The following is a 25,235-nucleotide window of genomic DNA, read 5'->3' on the forward strand; positions in this document are numbered from 1 at the left end:
AATACACATTTTCGAATGATACTTTTAATTTTGGCCAGCCATGAACCTTCCTCAAGGGATCTGTCCTGATCAGTTTAGCTGTTTTGGCGTTTATTGATCACAAACAGACAAACAGAAAAACCAAATACATATCGAGTAATTTGTTTGTATGTATTGATGTAGTTGCAGTGCATATTGGATTCAAGATATTATTACTGGAGTTGGATTGAGTTTATATTTAAGGGATTTTGATATTGAGCTGCAGGAGCATTCTAGTACTAATGCATACAAATATACAAATCATTGATGCTTCTTCCCTGCAGAAATAGACCTCGAAAAATAACAAGTATCTATCTTAATTTCTGATTAAGATTTCCTTCAAAAAATATTTATTTCATAAAAAAGTCGCTAAATAATTTATAACTTTTTACTGGTCATTCCTATAAATGTGCTCTAACTTTAAAATCTGTTGATTTATGACAATTACAAAGGAATTGAGCCTTTGGAACAAACTCAAATGTTTAAACCACAATATCTTTAGAACTCGATGTTGTAAACCTTTGAAATTTCAAACTCAGATTATTTGATCTTACAAAATTCATAGTTTGAAATATCTAAGGTCTGCAACATTTGGTTCCAAAGATCAATTCCTTTCAAACTCCCTTGCGAAAATTAGGACAACTAGAATTCGTCTGTTTTGTAATTTCCACTTTTCAAAATATTTTTTTCTAAGAAAGATATTAGAAGGGGTAAAATTCCCAATAAGGTTTAAGACCTCTGGTCAGTGTAGGCTGTAGAATATAAAATGTTTAATGTGATTGAGGAACTTATAGGAATCAGCGAACTGAATGTAAATAGACTTAAAGATAGGATATAACATCCCAGACAAAATTCCAAAATAAATTAAATCAGAAACATTTAAACAGTCGGATTATAATTTGTTTTAAGATGAAATCTATAAGCAGAAAAACAACTGTTTTCATTCTAATAGTTCCTAGATGTTTTTCTTGTAGTATAAATGTGCAATACACTTTTGTAGAGAAGCCACAAATAAAAACAATAAGATTTGAAATTATAAACATTGATATTTAGTTCATCCTTGACCATGACAAATCGCTTTTAAGGGTTCCATTGTGACTTTGGCATTGCAATTTTTGCACAAAGAGTTTCTTGAAATTACTCTTAAATTGTGCCTTTTAATTTTTCTTTAAATTTATCTTAATTTATTTTGTTTTACAAGGTTTCTATCAAATATAAATGATGTACGATTATTTATTCCAATGTTTAGTAAAAAACAGATATCATCACTTATACACCAGACATTGTTTTTATCTGAAGCTGCCAGCAGTTAGTGCTCAAGCATATTTATATTATTAACATAGACAGAGAATAATCTATCGGGGAGCCAGCTAGGCAAAATATTTTTCCCGCAGCCTTGGGGGGGTCCCGGGGGGATTATTTTCAGAGCTTTGACTACTACTTACAATTTACACATTTTTTTGATTATTTTTATTCAACATTTCAAAATTGAAGCCGTACATTTCGCGTATGTATAATTATGGATGAAAAAGAATTTCAGAAATTTGGGGGAAAATATTCGTCATTAAATTTTTCCCCCTGTACTGATCATAAAAAGCAAATATAATAAACTAGAGGAAATAGAAGAAAGGGATATTTGGGATAATCTAATAATTCCTTCACCATAGAGTTAAATATTACAAGGAGCAGACATACTCATATCAATTAGTTTTGGTGTAAATTATAAAGATATTTTTTCATTTTTCTAAACATCAATCATGTGTTCGTCTGATAAAACTAATTATTTCTCCTCGTAGAAAAAGAATTATAAGAATAATTGCCAACAGTCAGTTTACCAATACTTTTTTTCTTCACTTCTTTACTCCATGAAAGTGACTACACCAAAAACACCAGACATGACACGACGCAATCTATCTACACTCTATCTGTCTGTCTATCTACATTTATATTCATTAATAATTTATCTATCTATCTATCTATCTGTCTGTCTTTCGTTCTGTCTGTCAGTCTGTTTTGGTGTTAGTCTGTCTGTCTGTCTGTCTAAATGTATTTTCATTATTAATTTATCTATCTATCTTTCTTTCTATCTGTCTTTCTGTCCGTCTGTTCATCTGTCCGTATGTCCATCCGGCTGTCCGACTTTCTGTTTGTATGTCTTCGTGTCTGTCTGTCCATGCACTAAAATCTTATTTCCAAGTAATCTAATTATATATACTAGATATAAAACCATCAGAGTTAAAACTAGATCTATAACCAATTATTACTTTCGAAAACCTTTAGACCTTTCCTGAACTAATCAAAAATATATTATTATTATAACAAAAACAAAATATGTCACAAACCTTTATTCCAAACAAATTATTATTGAAATCACAGTAAACTCAGTTTAAGTTTAACCCTCCTTCTTCTGTTGCATAAAATGGGATGGTACACTAGACGGGCCGGTACGGTAAAGACTAAACTATAGCATCATTGTACCGGTTCGGATTACGCAACTAGTGAAACAAATTTATGATGCGTAAAGATTAACTGTTCTATCCCGAAACTGAATTAAAAATTTTCTTTCTAGTTTGTTGAAGTATATTTGTTGTTTACAGTTAGTAAAGTTTACTGTTATGAGAAGAGAACTCTGATTTGGTTGCAAAACAGGGAACATATGGAATACAAGGTTCAACAAGGTTTTCAGATCATTATATCAACTAGACAAATACATGATCTGAGCTCAAAACTTTATAGAGATCAATACTTGATCTTTTTTCTTTTTTCTTTAATCTCAAGATTAATTTAATCTTTAGTTTGGAACCAGAAAAGTATATAAAATTCAACCAATCAGAAGTCTGTGTCCGAATTTAATGAATTTAAGCCCCGTCTTGAATTCCTTAAAACCGGTTTCAATTGACCGCCGGCTTAAATCGTGAAAAATTTAACCCATGCCTCAAATTCTTTAAATTTGGCCTCGGGAAATTTAAAATTTGGCTCGCCATTTAATGAGTGAACTTTAAATGGTCGGAATCTGAAAGGAAATCGAAAAAGAGTGAATAAGAGCGGATTAAACATAAATAAAAAGGTCCACAGTGGATATGTGTATATTAAACAATATCCAATTCTAAAGACTCTGGTCAAGGTTAAACTTTGTGGAAACAAGGATGTGTCGAATGTGGAATTTCACCGTGTAAGTGTTTAAAGGGAGAGGAAATAGTCCAGTAATTTAAGGCAGTTCAAAAATATGATTGATGCGCGGCATTCTCGATCAGTCGCGCTCAAGTGAAAAATTGAGGAAAACTATTAATTGATTGAAAATATCGTTTTCGTTATTAAAAGTCCTAGAATTTGCAATGAATGTTTATTCTGAATTTAGTCTTTACCAATACATCCTTTCATTTTTCGCTCACACTCCCTTAGAGAATTTTGTAAATTTTAAATGGATTAAATCAGTGGAGGAGAAAACCTTTTCTCTAAAGCTAGGAGAATTTAACAACGAGTGATTTTGAACCAATTTAAGCTGATTTTGTCCCTTCAAAAGTTTTGATATCAGGTGTTGACGAGATCAACTCCATCGGTAATATCAAAGTTGCAAATTATATGTTAATTTAAGTTGGTTACATCAATTAATCTAGTTGATGATGAGAACTGAAGATTTGTAGGATTGATGAAGATTCATGAAGTGAATTCATCTCAGGCCTCAAGATTAATAGGTTTAGAGAAACCTCTCAGTTCTCAACCACGCAGAGTTTTATCTATTTCTTAGAGTTAACAGGACTTTAAGTGAACCTTCATGCAATGACAATGCCAGATTCACAACAGTACCCTTGAAACCTTCTAATCAATAATGTGGAAGATATTGTCATTTTTTAAAGTTTAAAAGTGTAAAATTCGAAAATATCTATATGTTTTCCTGCAGTAGAAATGCGCAAGCCACTTTTGCAGAGGAGCCACAATTGAAATAATCGAAATTTTCCAAAGTATGAACATGGATATCTCATTCATTCTTGATCAATTGTGAATCGATTACAGTACCCTTAATGTAATAGACGGCATAACCCAAAATAAGCCTTTAAATCGCAAATCATATCAGGTTATCATTAAAGTATCATCCTTTCTGGAAACCACATTATGTTAGCTGTATCGAACTAATTTAAAAAGTTAATTGTAATGTATTGTATATTGATAGATTAAATCAAAGTTCCATTTCAACGAAGTCGTAAAACCCAATCTAAGACACAAGCCGGCTGCAAGAATTACTTTGACCTTTATAGATGAAATTACATTTTATACAGTGTGTCCCACAGACCAATAGAGTTTATACAGTGTGTCCCACAAACCAATAAAGTTTATACAATGTGTCCCACAAACCAATATAGTTTATACAATGTGTCCCACAAACAAATATAGTTTATACAGTGTGTCCCACAAACCAATACAGTGTATACAGTGTGTCCCACAAACAAATATAGTTTATTCAGTGTGTCCCACAAACAAATATAGTTTATACAATGTGTCCCACAAACCAATATAGTTTATACAATGTGTCCCACAAACCAATACAGTGTATACAGTGTGTCCCACAAACAAATATAGTTTATTCAGTGTGTCCCACAAACAAATATAGTTTATACAATGTGTCCCACAAACCAATATAGTTTATACAATGTGTCCCACAAACTAATAGTTTATATAGTGTGCCCCACCAACAAATAAAGTTTATACAGTGTGCCCCACAAACTAATATAGTTGTACAGTGCGTCCCATAAACCAATATATTTTATACATTGTGTCCCACAAACCAATATAGTTTATACAATGTGTCCCACAAACTAATATAGTTGTACAGTGTGTCCCATAAACCAATATATTTTATACAATGTGTCCCACGAACCAATTTCTTAATTTTAAAAAAGCGACATGTCGTCTTATCAAAAAAAATAATAATAACCTTTCAAATATAATTATAAAATATTTTCAAAATGCGCAGAGGTCTGCTTTTTTGTGCTAAAAATTAGAATCTGAATTTTACTCAGATTTCAATACATATCGTGGATTTGCAACCTTTTTCATACAAAAAACGATGAAAGATCAATGATAATATTATATTTGTATTTCATTTAGTTTTTTGTTAAGTAGGATTGATTGAACTGTTTGTAGGATGTAAAATATACAAATTTTTAACTAAATTATTCTAAAAAGTTATTTCCCAGAAGGAAATGGGAAATTTAGATATAAACAGGAAAATTGAAACTTCTAGTTATCTCTTACTTTTTATATTCACACATTTTCATTCTCGCAAAAAATTCATGTCTCTATAAATAATTTTGGAATACTTTTTAAAAATGTTTGCAAAAATGACATATTGGGTAAAAATGAGTAGGGAGGATATCATCTTAACAAAAAGGAAATTTTCATTCTATTTTTTTTCTCTATAATTAAAACAATTTACGATAATATTTTTAGTATTCAGTTCCATTCTCAGTTCAAGGAAGTACAAACTTTAGAAATATCAATTTTGACACAAACATGTTCACACGCCAACAATATCAATCTGAATATTGAAATTAGAGAATATACAACTCTACTGCTGCAAATACTAATGTACAATTTTATTTAATCACACCTGAGTCCGAATTTAAAGAATTTAAGCCGCGGCTCAAATATGGTTGGTTTCACTATTTTTCAAGATTTAAGCCGGCGCTCAATTAAAACCGGGTTTTGGGGAATTTGAGACATAACTACCTGACCTAACATACCCGATTCACATTAATGGTACCCTTTAAAACTTCATCTCATCAAGAATGATGAAGAATTTAATGTGCTCTATCTTAAAAATTGATCATTTTTGATAGTGGTTTCTCTATGAAAGACAACGAAGAAAAAAAATCAACATATGTCTTAGGGTACTGTTAATCTTATCTTTAATTTTATTGTTAATTTTTAGCCCTCTCTTTACACGGTTACATATCATAATTTTGTACTTTTTGGTCATATTGTTCAATGAATAGTTGTAAAAAGTTTATCATGAAGAGGGTTCTACATCTTGATTATGGAACAAGATTAAATATCCAAAAGGTCGAGGAAGGTACAAAATTAGATTATTGAAGAAATGGTTTAAATTTTAAATGTCAAAGAACTGAGTCCGAATTTAATGAATTTGAACCTTGTCTCAAATTCGCCAAAAATCGGTTTCAATTGAGCGCTGGCTTAAATCTTAAAGCAATGAATACAATTCTAAGTTGGACCAGCCATATTTGAGCCGCATCTCAAACTTAAGCCACGGCTCAAATTCTTTAAATTCGGCCTCTTGAGTATTAAGTTTAGATATTTTTCCCTCTTATTTTTAATTCATTTAATTGGCAGTAATGAACATTAATTGAAAGAAAAAGGCTAGTTACTGGATATCTAAAAAACTCACAGATTATTTATTTTTATTTTTTGCTTAACAATCTAAATGATATGAATAGATATTGATTATTATGTTACCAAAGTCAGAGATAAGAGATATTGCTAAAAAACGCGTCTAAGGCACATGTATTCATTATATTCAGAGCAGAGCAGTACTAGTATTTACTGGTACTACAGACGCAACTTCTGCTGTACAGGCATACAATTTTGTATCGCTGAGCTAAGAAGCGCAAGAACATCTTCTGTACAGACATTTACACATTTTTGTCCCACTACAAACAATTGCTTGTACTGTACTGGTCCGATTTTTGCTATATAGACAAAATGCTAAAGAACAACAGTACTTTTGTAAATTGTGTTGATTGAAAATAAAAACTGTTCAATCTTGGCAACTACAGACTAGAGCTGGGCAAAGTTCCGTTAACGAAACTGAGGTTTTCTAGTTCGTTAACAAACGGCAAAAACCGTTAATTTTTAAATCGTTAACGAACCAGATTAGCCATTTTTGAAGAAAAAAAATAACGGTTAAAAATGTTAACGCCGTTAATACTGTAATATACCATTAAAGGCTGTGCTGTTAACGTTTTTTTAGCCGTTAACAAAGTTTTTTAACCGTACACAATTTTGTTTTACCGTTAATGAAATTTTCCCTGCGCTTTGCATATTTGACGCCGTTAATTTTGTATTAACAGTATCTTTAATGGCTTGAGCCGTTAAGGATTGTTGAAAATTTTCCATTAAGGCCATTAATGAAATTGAGATTTTTAACTAACGGTAATTTTAAAAAACGGAAAATGCTGTTAACAGAACGAACATTTCGTTCTTAAAATTAATGGCTAACTGAAATTACTATCTTTGGAACTAACCGTTATCGACACGGCTAGAAAACGTTGGAACGTGCCCAGCCCTACTACAGGCCCAAGTTGTGATTTGCTTATTTTGTAAGGAGGGAAACAGTGCGAAACTTCATTTGCTTTTTTATATTCTTATATTAGAGAATGCACATCTTTTTTTCAATTCACTGTTTGTCTCCTGTAAAACATTAATCATAAAATGAACCAAGGAAATTATCTGGAAAATTATATTTAAACTTCAGGGTAAAAATAATTTAGATATATCTGTTCTTTTGCTATAGAAATAAGAAGTAAGTAAGTGCAACTGTAAAAATAAATGATGAATGTGAGATTTTTAATTTTTTCCTAAATTTATTTTCAGAAAAAAAACTATATTAATCAGGACGGTTTTTTCCGCACTGTTTATTTTCCCAACTTGGTTATGTGTGTGTTCCTCTATATACATATTTCATGTCTTTACGATTTAATTTCTTTATTCCAGTGAACACAATGGTTACGAGATTTGGCGGGGATGAAAAGTTTTTTGATTAATTTAAAGGCGGGTATAAAAGCGGGGATATAGTAGAAATCCTCAGTAAAAAACAATATTTGGCAACCTTTGAACACTGGAGCAAAAATAAATATTCGCATGAACAGTTTTTATTTTCCAAGGATTTAATAATACTGCATGGAAAACAGTTCCTTATTCACATACTCATTTCATAAATCTTTTTTTTTAGCTTGGTCTGCATTTGATAACCCGGGGGCCGGGACTAATGAAGGCGAGATGCGTTTGGTTTCTTCAATTTGAATTCAGTCTCGTTTTGTCTCTATTTTAACAATTTTGTAATCGAAAGTTACAGCTGTTAAATCAGCGTGTATTTATTGAGAATTCCATTTCTTTCTTTTAGTCAGAGATCTGCCTAACACGGAGATCACCGCTTGATCCCTTGATCAGATTTCATCTTTATATAATTTTACATATTTTAAAATATTTGAAATACATCAATAATCATGACGCAAAGAGAAATTTAAAGCAGGTTGTTAAATCAAACTTTATCTGCCCCATGTCTTTCCTCTTTGTATTTTATGTCATCACATTTTTTAATATAGTTACACTTTATAGTGTTGGAGATAATTAAAAGAATTCAATAAAAAAGAATTTAGTCTTTGGCACAAACTCTGATTTTTAAATCCTTATATATTTACAACACAGTGTCAAACCTAGATAGTTCAAATTTTTACTTCTGTTATATCAAATAATCTAAGTTTGAAATATCAAAGGTTTGCACCATCTGGTTTTAGTGATATATGTATTAGAAAATTGAGATTTGTGACAAAGACTCAATTCCTATATCAAAATTACTAATTTTTTAAAAAGTGATTGCTTTTCAGAGAAAACAGATATCAATAAGTGACATCCCAATTTTTTATCAGTTGATGACCTGAAATTGTGTCATTTAAAAAAACTGTACTAAAAACTATACTTTTAACTTTAACATAATGATATTTGATACAATTGATGATTCCAACTTTTACTTGCTTAGTAATCCCTCCTCCAATTGAATACAGATTTATATTTGTATAATATTTAACTATGTCTGTGCAGTACAGTAAAATGTAAACTGTATTCTACTGCAGTGTATTTGGAATAGTGTTTTAGCGCGCAAACTATGTTTAGAATTTTCTATATTTAGATGCGAGAGTACAAAACACCGGTAAAATCATCTTTTCTTACCTTGCTCAATTTTACGAAGTATAAGCTGCTTATGCTCTTCACTGAAGGGTTCCCCCACAACAATCATAAGATACGCCCCTGAGAGGGGGGATAGCTGGGGTGGATCCATGCACGCCCCTGTGAGCTGGGGAGGGTCTGCCATCCTCCAACTGACTGCTAAGGCCGGAGGTTGGACCAAGACTGGATTTGGTTCCCACATTCCTTACAGAGGTCGCTCCGGACTCAGGATTTGGGGAAGCAAGCTTTACACAATTTAGATCAGTGAAAACGCCTTGATTTTGCAAACTTCAATAAATTGTTCCAATGATATCCCTGGTTCATAATCTTGTCAATTATAAGAAAATTTAGTTGAAAAAAATAAACTGGGCAGATTGTTAGGATGGTTGTGAAGCTTGCCTCCCCTGGGCCTGGACTGCATGACAGCAGGATATGCTGCTAAATCCTCCAACCCATTGATCTAACAGCTGATTAAACAGCTGGTAGACGGTACACGTGGAGGTCAATTATAATTTTCCAAGTTGGGTGTGTTCATTATGGGTCCATTAGGGCGGAGCATCATGTCTTGAACCACGCCCCCTCTCAGTGTCAGTGCAGTAGACATGCAGTTGCAGCCGGTCCGGCCTCTTGTCTGGGATGACGTAATATCCGGAGAGAACGGATTTCAACCAATAAGAAACCCGTCCGGGACGAAAATGCCGGGAAATCAGTTTTGAAGGTGTGAACACGGATTGCAAACCTAATAAATCATATCTGACCATTTGAGATCCGGGGTTTAATGAAAGATTGTCCCATTCCCTCCTGCTCTAATATTATCCTAGAGAATTATCCAATCCGTTCCCTTGGATCTAGGGTCTCCGGTCAATAGAACAAATTGAACGGACAGAAGAAACTTAGATTTCTTGTGCGGGGAGACAAGCTGTATATCAGGGTTCAAGGAGTTAGAAGGAGACAAGCTGTATATCAGGGTACACGCGGAGTAGAAGGGAGACAAGCTGTATATCAGGGTTTAAGGAGTAGCAGGAAGACAAATTGTATATCAGGGTATACGGAGGAGCAGGGAGACAAATTGTATATCAGGGTATACGGAGGAGCAGGAAGACAAATTGTATATCAGGGTTCAAGGAGTAGCAGGAAGACAAATTGTATATCAGGGTATACGGAGGAGCAGGGAGACAAGCTGTATATCAGGGTAACGGAGTAGCAGGAAGACAAATTGTATATCAGGGTTCAAGGAGTAGCAGGAAGACAAATTGTATATCAGGGTATACGGAGGAGCAGGGAGACAAGCTGCAGTATGTCAAGGTACACTGAGTAGCAGGGAGACAAGGTGTATATCAGGATTATACACTGAGTAGCTTCATATAAACAGTACATCATGGACGCAGTCATTCTTTTAGGTATGAAATTTCTGGGTTGTGAAAAAAGTAATTTCAAAAATTAATAATGTTCTGTAGGATTTCAAGTAAAATTGAAACATGATTGCAAAGACAAAAAAATGTTATTTTATTCAAATTTCATTCGCATTATGCAAGGTTTATTGGCCAGATATGTCTTCCATAAATCCCTGATATTACACTTATAGAGTTTTTATTGTCGGACAATTTATTGCTTTTATTGAAATATATAGTTTTAAACAGCCAATTAAAGTTAAGATAAGATAAGATAAGATAACGTTTATTGCTAAAATAAATGTATCTGTATACAGATAGAGTTTACAATCACAAAATTGAGGATTATATTAACAGTACAAATATAAAGCAATTAGGTGGAAAATAGCTCTTGGCTGTTTTGATTATTTTTTCCACCTAATGTTAGTAATAATAACAAAATATTTCAATTAAATAGATTTAAGGAGAACGATTAGAGATCAGGGTGCGAATTTATCATATGCAAAATAGTTTATACATAAATTCGAATAACTAGAGTTTAAAGTAATTTTCAGACATGTACACAACAAATATCAAAGCATTGCAAAGAAAAAAGATTATAACTTATTAAGAGTTATAAATAGAAAAGATAATATTAGAAAAAAAATCGATCTCCGAAGCTTCTTCTTCTGGACTAATAGATTTAGCCAGCTTGTAAACAGTCTTATCAATTTTTATGACAGGGTCGACTTTGAAGTGTTGCCTTGGGCTTAGATTTTACCGCTATAACTCAATAACAGCTTTTCTGTAGCCCTTTACATGTACATTTTAGACCTATAGAGCACTTGCTGTTAGTTTTAAGAAGTAATTGGCAAAATTCTCATCGATTTTTGTTTGAGGGCGTGAGACCTTTAAATGACAGTGGATCGACTCCTGGAATGCATGTCCTGGCGCCAAGAATCAATATAGAGTAAAATTATTTAATCTTCCATTTATTTTGATCAATTTATAACAATTAGGACACATGACCTTTAGTTTTTTTCAAGGTTGTCTAAAACTCTGACAAAACTCTGACAAACTCTGACGAAACTCTGACAAAATTCTGACAAAACTCTGACAAACTCTGACAAAACTCTGACAAAACTCTGACAAACTCTGACAAAACTCTGACAAAACTCTGACAAACTCTGACAAAACTCTGACAAACTCTGAAAAACTCTGACAAAACTCGGATATACTCTGACAAACTCTGAGAAACTCTGACAAAACTCTGACAAAACTCTGACAAACTCTAACAAACTCTGACAAACTCTGACAAACTCTGACAAAACTCTGACAAACTCCGACAAAACTCTGACAAAACTCTGAAAAAAAACTCTGACAAACTCTGACAAAATCAAAGAAATCAACTGAATATCCAAATGTATATTATACAGAATAAAAATGATGATAAAAGCTTTGATTTCTCCTGGTAATATACATAAGAAGAAGAAGACAGGGCTGCAGATATAGGATCCATGTGAGCTGGCTGTACGAATACAAATGTTCTAATTGTTGCAGCATCCATAATCCTGCATGGTTACCCACTTCTTTCTTTCTTTGCCAAATCAATAAATAGGCATTAAAAGACTTTATTGAAGGCAGAAGGCTTAATTTAACCCTGAGATGACTTCACTATGTAAGGTCGTCTTTACAATCTCATTCTTTGTGGGTAACCCTGTACGTTTTACAATGTACTTGAATTATACACAAAATGTTTCTAGGCTTTGCTCAGTGTAGGATCGTTTTCCCGGGAAAAGATGCATGATAGGAATTTTCTTAGTTTTTTTTCTACTTTCCATTCAGGAAAATGGGACAATGTATAACGTTTATGACATAACTTAACTGAAATATTATTTGGTATAAAATACGTGTAGCCCACCATTTTACCTTACTGAGCTTGAAGTTCACGACACAGTATCGTCATGAAACCCGACGGTATGAACCCAGGGCCCAAAACTTAAGACAGGGTATCGTTATGAAAACCAGTTTTGAAACCAGGGTTTCACAAATGGGGTTAGGAAGATTTGTGGATATCAATATTTTTGTTAAGAATATTATTTTATTTAGTTTCTCCAATTTTTTTTCGAATCTCTCAAATCAAAATCTACACAAATGTTAAGACCCCAAAAAGGAAACTTGGGAGTTTCGTTCAACGATACTCGTTTAAATTTCGGGCTCAGGTTTCCTTAATTGGTAAGATACGCATTTTTTGGTTCAAAATATTTTTTCACATTATATGATTTTCTAATTCTGAGATTGTGAAATGTCTAGACCCCAAAGAGGAACCTCGAGATGTTTAATAAATCTTTGATTTGGACTTGAGCAGTGCACTGTCAAATAGTCTATAGATTGAAATATTAAAGATTTACATCATTCCTTAAGTATTCGCTTAAAGGGAGCGATTGCGAAAAATTAAAGAGGGTATAGGCTTACGGCGAAAAATAAGCGCTTTTGATCGCTACTAATCTTACTTCTATCTGTTGCGTCTATAAGGAGAAAATTGTTAAAAGCGACTCATGCTGAAGAACGTAGCGTCCACAAAAATTCAGAAAGTTGCAACATTCAACTCATTCAACAACTCATTCAACATTCAACTCGGAAATAATCAATTTAATTCCAAACAAAACATTCAGATATTACAAACAATAGTCATCAATTTTTTTTGACGCATTCGTTTATATTTAATATATCATAATATTTTTGATTCTGTTTTTTTAAAAATAATATTTTGCTGGCGCTGGATTTTCTAACATTCATGGAAAGTATGAAAAAGGAATAAATGATTTCAAAAGTAACTATCAGACCACAAAAAAATAAAAAAAAAAATATTATGAAATATCAACTATATACGAATGCGTCGAAAACTATCAATGATTATTGGTTGTAATATCTGAATGATTTGTTTGGAATTAAATTGATTTTTTAACAATCCGAGTTGAATGTTGCAACTTTCTGAATTCGGTATGGGTCGTTTTCAACAATTTTCTTCTTTCAGACTCAAGAGATAGAAGTAAGCTTGGTAGCGATCAAAAGCGCTTGTTATTCGCTGTAAGCCTATACCATCTTTTATTTTTCGCGAACACTCCCTTTTCCCATTTCCAATTTTTATACTGTTTTATTAATCTTTTTTTACCTAGTAAAAATATCAATTAATCATAAGTATACTTACACCATTTTCTCTATCTATATATAAATTTGGCTTGTCTGTCTGTTTGTTTGTATCCAATAAACGGCTGAACCGATCGGGCCCAAATTTTTTGTGGGACATCACGTGACCACAGGGAAGGTTTATGAATGATAAAAATAAAAAATGTGTTGTAGAGGTTTATAATTTTGTAAAGAAATTTAAATTCTTGAAAATCCGCGAATTTTTTTTTTAAAAATCCACAAAATTTTTTTCTTCTTTGTTTTAAAATGTAAACAAAAGAGCATGTTCACAATTTAAATAGAAGATGGGCGCGAAGCGCCCTAAAAGCCTAGTATTTGTAAAATTTACTTGAAATTCGAAAGTTCTCTTTTTGCTTTTATGAAAAAACGAACTGAATACTCGCCACAAACTCTTATTTGCTAATCCTCTTTTACTTTTCAAACATAGAATTTTTGATCTAACACAATTAAAAGTCTGAAATTATAAAAGTCTCCGACATCAGGTTGCAAAAATATAGGGATTGGAACAACAAAAATATGTCGAGTTAAAAATGTTTAATGTTCGGTCAAATCCATTTTGAATAACATCAAAGGATGATTTTTCACTATTTTCATGATGCGCAAAATTTTCAATTTTAAACTTAAACATAATTATTTAAACAAACATCATGCAATCTTTGTATTCTATGGAATACTAGGATTTTAGAGCGAATCATGCCACCTTTCTATTAAACAATTTCAGTTTTTAACTGTTGCTCTGACTGAAAATTTCGGGGATTTTGTGTTTTTTTTAAAAATGTGCAATTAAAAAAATAATGAATGTTGAAATTTTTTTACGACAAAATTTTGGGTCATGCGAGTTGCTATAAAAATGTTTTGGGCCAATTTAACATTTATCCAATACAAACAAACAAACAGTCAGACAACAAAGTATATATTAAGATAAGCTATATAACAATACAAAGTACTTATTAAGAGTTATAAATAGAAAAGATAATATTAATTATTGTATCATGTATGAACAATTGACATAAGATTTTGCTAGTTTGTACATAACTACATGCATATAATATATTTACTCATAAATCATAAACTGCACACTGCATAGACCTTTAAATAATTTCATGCACAGCTTTCATCGAATATAAATATTGATTCAAGAAAATTCGCTCAAATTTTCCGTGACAAAATATCTTACGGAACATTTCCTGAAACTATCGGAAACTTTTTAAAATTTAGGATGGAACTTCTATGTACAGAACTATAGATAAATCTACCCTCTGGGCGCTCCACAGAAGTTGCTCGGTGCAACATGCAGGGAAAATGTACGGAACCATTTTTATCCGATAATTTCCGAAAAGAATATTCGTTCCGTAAGATTTTGTGAGCTTGTTAAACCTAGTTTCAATGTGTAGGTTCTAGGGGGTATAGATCATCGATTGGGGTAGATTCATTCGTATGTTTGGTTGATGAAAGTTCAGCTCTTAATTTCTAAATGTTTTAAAGGCTTTTTCATTTTTGTCAGCTTCCGGAAAGATTCCCGGAAAAATTGAGAACATCACAGTTTACGTAAACAGGAATAAAGTTCTTGCCACAAACTCAATTTTCAGATCTCTATATCTATGATAAAATCTTTGATATTTCAAACTTGTTTTATTTGATCTGACAGAATTCATAGTTTGAAATATCTACGAACTAAGACATTGGGCTGCGAAGATATAGAGATTAGAAAATAAGAGTTTGTGGCAAATACTCAATTCCTTTTTAGAGTATATATTTTACGAGTTTTTGTTAAGAAAGAATTTTAAACAAAGCATATTTGAGATGTATCTCAAAAATCTTAGAAGCGGCTGAACTGATTTGACCTAATAAATAATAATTCATGAATATCTCAACAACAAAAAATATTGCATTTATTATTTTAAAAATTAATTTTAAAATAAGGAAAATCTGAGATATCTTACAGGTATTAGATGATGTACTAAGATTGAATGATGCACCGTGCAGCTTTTAAAAAAGGGTAAAAATTAGCCGTAACAAGTAGAAATATGGCCCATTATGAAGTTTGAAGTGATTGTAAGGATACAGGGAAGAAATACAGCAAACTGATATCTCTATCAAGTATATTACAATGTTCTCTCTGAAGCCTTTAATTACTGTTCTCTGTGCTCCAGATTAGAAATTCATTATCTTTCATTAGCTTCAGGATATAATGTACATTTAATGGTCCGCATTAATGAGGTCTATTGATCCTATCTTAACATCGATAAACTCTAAACCACACTCTCAACATTTAGCATTTATACTTTAAACATTATTTTTTTATAGTTTTATAGCAATGTTTAATTTCCTTCTTAGCTTTTAAATACATCCGTTTTAATTCTACATTTTTGAGTCACAAGAATAATGAATATAATCTTTTTTGCTAAATTTATCTTGTTTCTAAATAGGTGGACAAACAATTGAAGGGTTTTAAAAAAAAATATTCAAGAGAAACCCCGGGCACTTCATACTTCATTTCATACCAAGTGCGGGTAAATGGCGAGAGTAACTAATTAACGGCGGGACTAAGAATAATAATATAAACCGAGTACTCCAGCTAAAGGGTGTCCCATCAATTCTGACAATTTTTAAACAGCTATAACTTTGTAGTTTTTACAATCTGTCAAAATATTTAAGCAACTATAATATGAATTTGTGAAGAAAAAATCCGCGATATGTTCAGGGTGTCACTGAAAAATGTGCTTGGTCTCATTCCGAAGCTATTAATTGCTTTTTCACCCGCTAAACGTAGGTTTTTTTGTTCAAAGAAATTGGGGGATCTTTGTTGAAAAGTTTTGTTCTAAAATGCCGTTTTTACCTTCAAAATGTACTCAGCCCATTTTCCAAAGATGGAAATTTATTTTTACATAATCCTGAATGCTATCTTGAAATAGCGTTAATTATTCTATTCAGTTGTATAAAACGTAAACATAAAATTATAAATAAAATTTTTTTTAAATTCTTTGGAAAAGAGACCAAGCAAATGATCGAATATTATTAGGTCTACTTTTGAAGGTCTAGACTCTAGAGAGTGATTTTAGAGAAAAATTATTTGTGGGGATTTTACCTATACTATGGGTAGGGGCACTTTTAAACACAATACGAAGTTCAGTAGACAAAAAAGCCTAAGCGCACTTTTTTCAGAGACTTCCTGGATTTAAAAAAATTCGTTTTCAAAATAAGTTTTCCTTTACATGCCATTTCCTCTTTCCTTCCATGTTTAAAGGGAGAGACCGGCTACGTAACAAAGTTGGGCTGAAAGTGCAGTATTGAAGAGAAAAACATTAGGATTCATTTGATATCAATGAGACATTTTTACAGTGTACAATTCCTAAATAAGAGCGTTTGTAATATTTCACCAGTTGTTTCAGTCAGCAGAAGAAACGTTTTTGTTTACAATTCTTAAATAATGAACAAAACATGTTACACAAACTATTCTGCAAACTTGTTGCATGTATACAAACAGGTGGAGAAAAATAATAAACTGTTATCATTGAAAATAAGTTATTTAAATTCGTTTTAAAATCTCGTAGGTTTATGCAAATTCTTTCAACTAGGGTTGGGATTTTTCATTATTTTAACTGTGAAAACGACATTTTGAAGAAATCTGCGAAATAATTATAGAAACAGCAAAGGATCTCTTCTGATATGGCTTTCATCATAATTTTTATAAGAAATGTGTTCCTGGCAACAAATTAGTTTATAAATTTTTTTTTTACTTGTTTTGTCCGAGTTATTAAATAACTGCAAAAAACGTTTCTTCTGCATGATGGGTGATACAACAGGTAAAATATAACTCTCCCCCTTTAATCAAACATTTGCATTGGAATTCTTCAATTTATCCATGTTGAAATATCTTTTGTTCTCCTGTGTTAAACCTTTTGCTGGCGAATAGTTTTGAACAATCCAAATCTGAGCTGCTGGAGAAAATACCGATTTAAGGAAATTACATGAAGGGGAATATTGTTAAAGTCTTAAAAACTGACAGAGTTAAAAATTGTCAGAATTAACGGGACGCCCTTTTATTAAAATCTTTAAATTATTGCTCAATCTTTCATAATTTTCTATTCGACAAAACAATAAAAGTTTTGCAGAGTTCCGACATTTTTGGAAAAATCTTTTTGTAATTCTGAGCATCCATAACCCTTCCTTGGGGTCATACAAGCAAATTTTCTTGTATTTTATTTATCCTCTAAATAATGTCTTCAATTAATGGAATCCTCTGAATGTCAAGTTGTCCACCTCCTGTCACCTTAACTTTCTCATTTCCCTTTCCCCATCCATCCCCTCCTTTCCAATCAATCGCCCCCCCTTCCCCTTCCAATCCTCATAGACCACATTTATTCGAACATAATTTAAAAATGGTTTTGTATCTATTTACGAGATTATAAGATTAAAGGGATTGTCGTTCAAATTTCAAGTGGCCCTTTAATTACAATTGACCCAATTAAATAATTTGTTTTACGCCAAATTGTTTCTGCAAATCATTTTTCTAGGCCAGAAACCTCAATTGAAAATTATTGAATTTCAAAAAGAGATAGAATAGCTCATTCAATTCTAGATAAGACAAAGTTTTGAAGGATACCGGCCGTAAATGGATGGTCATTTGAAATTTGATCACAGTACCAGAAATTATTTCATACTGTATGTATACTGTATAGTCATAATTTTATAATAAATAAAAATCAATAATTATGATGCAGAAAAAAAATATCTTTGTAAGTTTTTAGGGCACCTATAGGCATAGGCACATTCTTCACCCATCACGTGATCTTGAAATTTACTCAGATACATAAATATTCTCCTTTATTGAAAAGATTTATTTTCCAACTGTCGGAGCCATCTGTTTCTACAATAATAACACGGGACAGAGAGAGGAGTGGCATGAAAGTTGACATGTATTGAATGTAATAAGGAATAAAGAAATGGAATTGAAGATGTGATGGAATAGAAGTTTGGAATGGATGTTTTTATGGAATAATGTTGGGAATAGAAAGGAATGGATTATGAATGAAATTTGTGGAATAAATAACTGAAATGGAAGTTTAGGTGGAAAAGGCAGTTTAATAAGAGCAAAAAATTTAAGTCACACGTCCTGGATAAAAAATGGAATAAAGAGATGGAATGGGAAGTTTAGATGGAAAACTGAGGGCACTTGAATAGAATGGAAGTTGACATGAATTAAATGTTATATGGAATATAGAAATGAAATTGAAGTTTTAATGGAATAATTGCATTGAAATTAGAAGCATTGACTAAACAATGGAATAAAGAAATGGAATGGAAATCACGATGGAAAACTTCAGGCCCTTAGAGAGGACTGGAATGGAAATTTTAATGGAATAATGTTGAGAACAGAAAGGAACAGGATGGAAGTTAAAACGTATCGAATGAAATTGAAATATAGTACAGGATTCCTCTGAGACTTCAGAGACGATTGTACGGAAATTATTGTATCTGTATTCATGATTCCTTGCAACTTTGAACTTGTTATATTCTTTGCTAAATCATATAAATACCCATTAGAAGACAATATTCAAGGCAGAAGTTTTACCTTGAGGTCGTCATATTTAAAGAGTTTTAGGTCGTCATTGCAGTTTCATCCTTTGTGGGTAACCCTGTATTCAGAAGTTAATATGCATAAATGAAATGATGAAATATAGAAATGGAATGTAAGTTTTGAGGTCCTTTTTAAACAATCTAGGGGTTGGGAGAAACCAATGTAAATAATTTTTCTTAATATCGAAACAAGGAAAAACTGGATGTAAATGTTAAATGAGCATTTTTAAATGCGGAGCTTAACTTTTTTTGTCGCATTATTATTATTTTTTAGTTAAGTTTCTCTTGAAATAATGAAAAGCTAAAAATAGTTTTGCAGATTTTCCTGTTAAACTGGCTTATCTAATTAAACTCAAGGTTCTAACATTTTATGATACAAAATATCTAATAGAATGCACAAAAAAAACATTAGAAAAAGAAATAAATAAGTTTACAGGGCAAAAATATAAAGGGTATATAATAAACATAATAAAATTTTGCCTCGATCCAGTGAAAAAGTTAAAATTATACTTTTTTTCTCTTTCCAAAGTATTTCACGGGTTTTGAATTTATTTTTACTTTAAAAATCCTGAAAATATTTGACGAAATTGATAAATATTTGATAAATAAAACCTGGATGAAAGTACTTTTTGCAAAGAGTTTCAGAAATACAATAATATGGTATAATTGAGAAGAACTTCTGCACTGTATATAAAAAACATCTTGCAAAGGAATTATATTTTCTCTCTCATCATTTGAAAGGCTTCAATGAATTATTGCAAGAGTTGATTCCGTCTTATCTTACTCTCAACCTTCTCAAGTCTATAAAGAAGGAATTGAACACGGAATTCAAAGTAAAACCCTCTTTAGCATTGTGGCATGTTCCATTCACAACGGTCCCTTAGTGTGATAAAGAATGAATGAGATATCTATGTTTTTGATTTTGAAAATTGGTTAATTTCAATGGTGAAAGTGACTTGCAGAATTCTTATACAGACACAATAGAGGAAATTGGTTAATGATACTAACTTTTTAAGGTAGAAAACAACGATATCTTTGGCATTGTTAAAAAGATAATGGTTAGAAGGGTACCATTGTGAACCAGACATCTTCTTTTTACGGAGGTAAAATAAAAACTCCGACCTTATTGTATAAATAAGTTGATAAATTACGGAAAACTAGAAAATTATAAAGATAAATAAAAGTTGTAATTTGAGTTTGTTTATTGTGGGCAGTAGGCAGGTCTCAAGGGAAATGTTCTCAGGAGGGATGAAAAGGGAGATAGGGAAGGAGAAGGTGGAAGAGTAGGTGAGGCCCACAGATTAGATGTTATATTTCCTACAGATAGCAGAAAGGGGAGAAAGGCATATAGAAAGTAATCAATTTGCTATAGATGTCTCTTTGTGCACATTTTTTCAGAGGTTCAAAAATTAGTTGTCTGCTACAGGCAATTTAGGAAGGAGGTTTCTACCTGCCTGCATATCTATATATATATTATCGTTGATTATACAGCAATATGCAGCTGTATTGCTGTATGATTAGTTAATCCATTTTTGGCTAAATATCCACTAGGCCTGCGTCAATGATGCATCTTTATTTACCTAATCAGTGGCGAGGTCTAAAGTGGGGGGGGGAGGAGGGGGGTTCAAAAACTTGTACGTAATATCCTTCCAAACTTTTACCTATGTAGTTTGCATTAATCCCAACTTTTGCGTATAAAAAGTACAAAAAAAGTCATAAGGACAACTTTTTCCTTGAAAAATCAAAGTTTAAATCTTGTAATAAAAGAACTAATATTTTTTAATATTGCTCTTTGTTTTGGATTGCTTTTTTGTATTGCTATTACGAGGAAAGGGACTGTAGTCTTAATTTGAAGTGGCATGATTTACAACGGTACCCTTTAAACCTTTGTCTGATCAAGGATGAATGAAGGCTGCTTCTTTATTCAGCCAAAATTGTAAATTTTTAAATGTGGTGTTCCTAAGAAAGTGATTTTTATACATGGGCATTATGCATAGCAAATTAACAGAATAAACATAGTTTTGAAACGAACATACCACTCTTAAAATGAAGGGTCACTTTTATTACGTCTACGATCAAGAGCTAATATAAAGTGATTAGCTTTAGTATATACCTCCTTTCATTTTTCCGTTACAGTCCCTTTCAATCAAGGGTCACTTATATTACGTCTACAGTCTCTTTAATCTGTTTTTTCTTTTTTTCTTCATCTGATATTTTTATTAATAATTATATTTATATTTATGTATACTAGGCTTTTAGGACGCTTTGCACCAATCTTCTATTTCAATTACGAACATGTTTCCTTTGTAAACATTGTAAAATAGAAAAAAAATTTAAAAAAATTTGCGGATGTTATAAAAAAAATGTCGTGGATTTTCAAAATTTTAAAAAATCGAATTTTATCGAGAGGCAAATTTTTTTAATTCGATTATCCATAAACCTTCCCTGGGCTCACGTCGCACGCGAGGTCCCACAGAAAATTTGGGCCTAATCGGTTCAGCCGTTTTGACGTTATTTAGACACAAACAGAAAAATAGACAGACACCTTGCATTTGTATTCAAAAGATATATTTTCTCTGAGGCTCAAATAACAAATGGATGACTAACTAATTTTCTTGCAGAAATCAACGCAGCGTAAGAAAAATTCTCTAAAATTTAATGAAAGTACTTTTACCATCCTGGAATTGTATGCATCATGCATGAAGGAGTAATCTACAAGTCCAATAAGTTTATTTACAAACAAATTATATACAATATACACTGTACTTTAACAGAATAAAAACCAGTCTCAAACAAACTTGAGAAGCCTTCATACAATCAAGACAAACAAAACAAACCATTTCTGTCATTCGTCAATTGTCATTCTAATACAAAAAAGTTGGACCCTTCGTAGGACTAACCAAAGCTAAATCCTGGCTTGTATCGAAATGAACTTCTTGATATTTCGTTTGAAATCCAAAGTATGGTTAGCCTACAAAAGGGTGTAAGGTACTTTCCCAAAGGCGTTTTCCCAAGGGTGACTTCTCAAGTGACAATTTCACAAGCGGCTAGTTTCCAAAGGTTAGGTTAGTCCCTCTGAGGCGCTGAAGGCTGCAATGGGGGGGCCGAGCGCTGCGGCTAGGATGGGCTAGGGGGCCGAGCACCGCGGCTAGAACAGGCTTGGGTCCAAGAGCTGCGGTTAGGACAGACTTGGGAAGTTTCCGCTTGGTAAACTGCACATTTGGGAAGTTGCCACTTGGGAAAAATCCTTCCGAAAAGTACCTAACATTTACAAAAGTAGAATAAAATTTTTCAAAATGGCGTAAAATAAATGTATATAAATATAATTAGTCATGATGATGAGTAAGTGTATGAAGAACCCCCCCCCCCTTCACTCNAGGTAGAAAACCTTCTCCTCTACGTTAACCCATTTAGAAACCAATAAAGAATAAAGAAAGGTAGCAAACCTTCTCTTCAACATCAACCATTTATATACCAATAAAGTATAAAGGAAGGTAGAAAACCTTCTCCTCTACGTTAACCCATTTAGAAACCAATAAAGAATAAAGAAAGGTAGCAAACCTTCTCTTCAACATCAACCATTTATATACCAATAAAGTATAAAGGAAGGTAGGAAACCTTCTCCTCAACATTAACTATTTAGGTAATTTATTTAGGTAAAATGTATGCATATTCACTGGTACGACATAAAAAATTACAATATCTATGCAATTTATTTTTGTTTGCCGTAATTTATAATCAAGATTTTTGTAATTCTATTTCTCGTGCAATGTTTTATGCACATTTTGTCACAGCAAAAATCAAAAAGATTTAAGACGATCTTGTAAGAATTGTCGCTTAATTTTCATGTTTAGTGGGACTCCCTTTAGCTAGTGAACCAGGTGTTTATTAAATTAAAAAAAGGAGGTTGTATTATTGTATACTGTAGTGTATACCTAACAAAATATAGACATTATCCTACCAATATCTTTCCAATGGTTCTTTTGCATGTTGACTCTCATAAAAAGCAATTTATAGGTTTTATGATCATGTATTAACAACTGTCATTATATATTTACTTTCCTTCTAGAGGAAAATTGTGGATCTTCTAGCTGTTTCTGATTATAATTCAAGTTGGAAAATAACAAAAGTATTTCACGGTATTTTCTTATTTTGATGCAACCAGTGTTTGATGATGCAGCTATTGTTTGATGATGCAGCTACTGTTTGATGATGCAGCTACTGTTTGATGATGCAGCTACTGTATGATGAATCAGCTATTGTTTGATGATGCAGCTATTGTTTGATGATGCCACTACTGTTTGATGCAGCGGCATCTGTATGAAAAGCAGCTTCTATTTGATGCAATTATTATTGTTTAATACATTGACTACTTTTTGATACATACGCTACTTTTTTAATGCAACGCAAACTGATTAAATCAACCACTACTGTTTGATGCAGCGGATTCTTTTTAATACAGTCACTAAAGTTGGATGCAGCAGAACCTGCTTGATGCAATCACTGCTGATCGATGCATTCTCTACCGATCGATGCAATCTTTTTGAAGAAATCACTGTTGATTGCAATCTAGACAGTTTTGAACATTATGCGTTAACTTTAAAGACATGACCGACCGACTTTGAAGTAGCTCCAGGTCTTGCTCTTGGTTTCACCATGCTAATTTTTTGCAGCTCTGGATATGAAGCTTTAGAAACTGTAAAGGACTTCCTATTGATTGCCTTTAGAGGAGTATTTGACGGAGCCTGAAAGAAGATGAACTTGATTATTAGTTTACAGTGCTTAATTTTCTCTTCATTCTATAAATTCCTAAGTAACTATAGTTGTGTATAACGTGTAAGCTATTTATCTGAAAATGTGAGGAATGTAAGTTAAAATCTAATCTGATGAAGGGGTTGCATGCCATGTTATAGACTTGTGTAATGTGTATATACTATATAGTCTATATTTAAACTTTAACTCAATTGGGGTTATGGAACAGATTTAACAGGATAGGACAGAGCCCAAAACTTAAGACAGGGTATCGTTATAGAAACCAGTTTTGAAACCTGGGTTTCACGAATGGGGTTTTGTAGATATCAATATTTTTGTTATGAAATATTATATTATTTAGTTTCCTTATTTTCTCCTTTTTTTCAAATCTCTTAAATTAAAATCTACTAAAATGTTAAGACCCCGAAATGGAAACTCGGGAGTTTCATTCAACGATACTCTTTTAAATTTTGAGCTCAGAGGGCAAAACTTCAAAGAAATTTACCGGGTATCCCAAACCAAACCTGGCCACGAAACCGGGTTAGCTCTCTTAAGTCTGGGTTTGAGTTTCGTAAGGGTTTCGGGAAACTCCGGAAACTCAGAATGTTACGGGGCAATACCTCAAAATGAAACCCTTGTATAGGAGTAGGGTTACGGCTGGGAAAGTGAGTTTCGTAGTGATTGTGGAACATATGAAGCACAATTTCTTCGTATTTATGCTTTAAATGGCTTCATATATGTTTCAAATACTTGATCAGTTAAGATATCTCTCACTATAGACTCGATATTGAATAGAGTAGTCAAATCGAACTTAAAAACATTTTTCTGTTAAAAGTGAATACAGTAATTTATTTAAGTTTATCTGCTAGCAGGCCCGTAACCAGGGGGGGTGCAAGGGTGCAGGTGCACCCCCCTTTCTTCTAAAAGAGGGGTGCAATGACGAATTTGCACCCCCCCCCCCTAGTCCCATATAGCAGAAATTGTTTTCATAAGTTTCTAAAATCTAGTTATAAATGATATAGCCCGAGTAAGAATAATAATATCAATAAACTGCTGAAGAAAAATTAACATTAATCTACCTAATACATTAAAATAGTTCTTTTCAAAAAGTCCTGTAAATTACTTTTGCTTAAAAATCTTAGTGATAATGTAAAAATTTAGAATGCAACAGAAAAAAAAATTGTACGCCAAAAAACGGATACCAATTTGATCACTTTCAGGTGCGTAGCAGCTTTATTCATAAAACACCACAGCTGGAGACTCCAACGACAGCATATTTTAACCCAGTTTCCTAGAGTTTCAAAATACGTTTTAAGAACATGAAACCCAAACTCTGCCAAACCC

The 25,235-nt window shown here is 32.4% G+C and overlaps 1 protein-coding gene across 1 annotated transcript in view; it reads right to left on the reverse strand.

Moving 5' to 3' along the window:
* LOC111698776 (microtubule-associated protein futsch) overlaps window positions 1-9,218 on the reverse strand; it is a 57,149-nt gene extending 47,931 nt beyond the window's left edge. Inside the window, exon 1 of the mRNA XM_023469204.1 lies at window positions 8,983-9,218. Within this exon, the coding sequence (XP_023324972.1) occupies window positions 8,983-9,181 (199 nt within the window). The 5' untranslated portion in view covers window positions 9,182-9,218. The remainder of the gene's footprint in view (window positions 1-8,982) is intronic.
* Between the last annotated feature and the right edge of the window lie 16,017 nt (window positions 9,219-25,235).

Source organism: Eurytemora carolleeae, unplaced genomic scaffold, assembly GCF_000591075.1.
Source record: "Eurytemora carolleeae unplaced genomic scaffold, Eaff_2.0 scaffold109, whole genome shotgun sequence".
Taxonomy (NCBI): Eukaryota; Metazoa; Arthropoda; class Copepoda; order Calanoida; family Temoridae; genus Eurytemora; species Eurytemora carolleeae.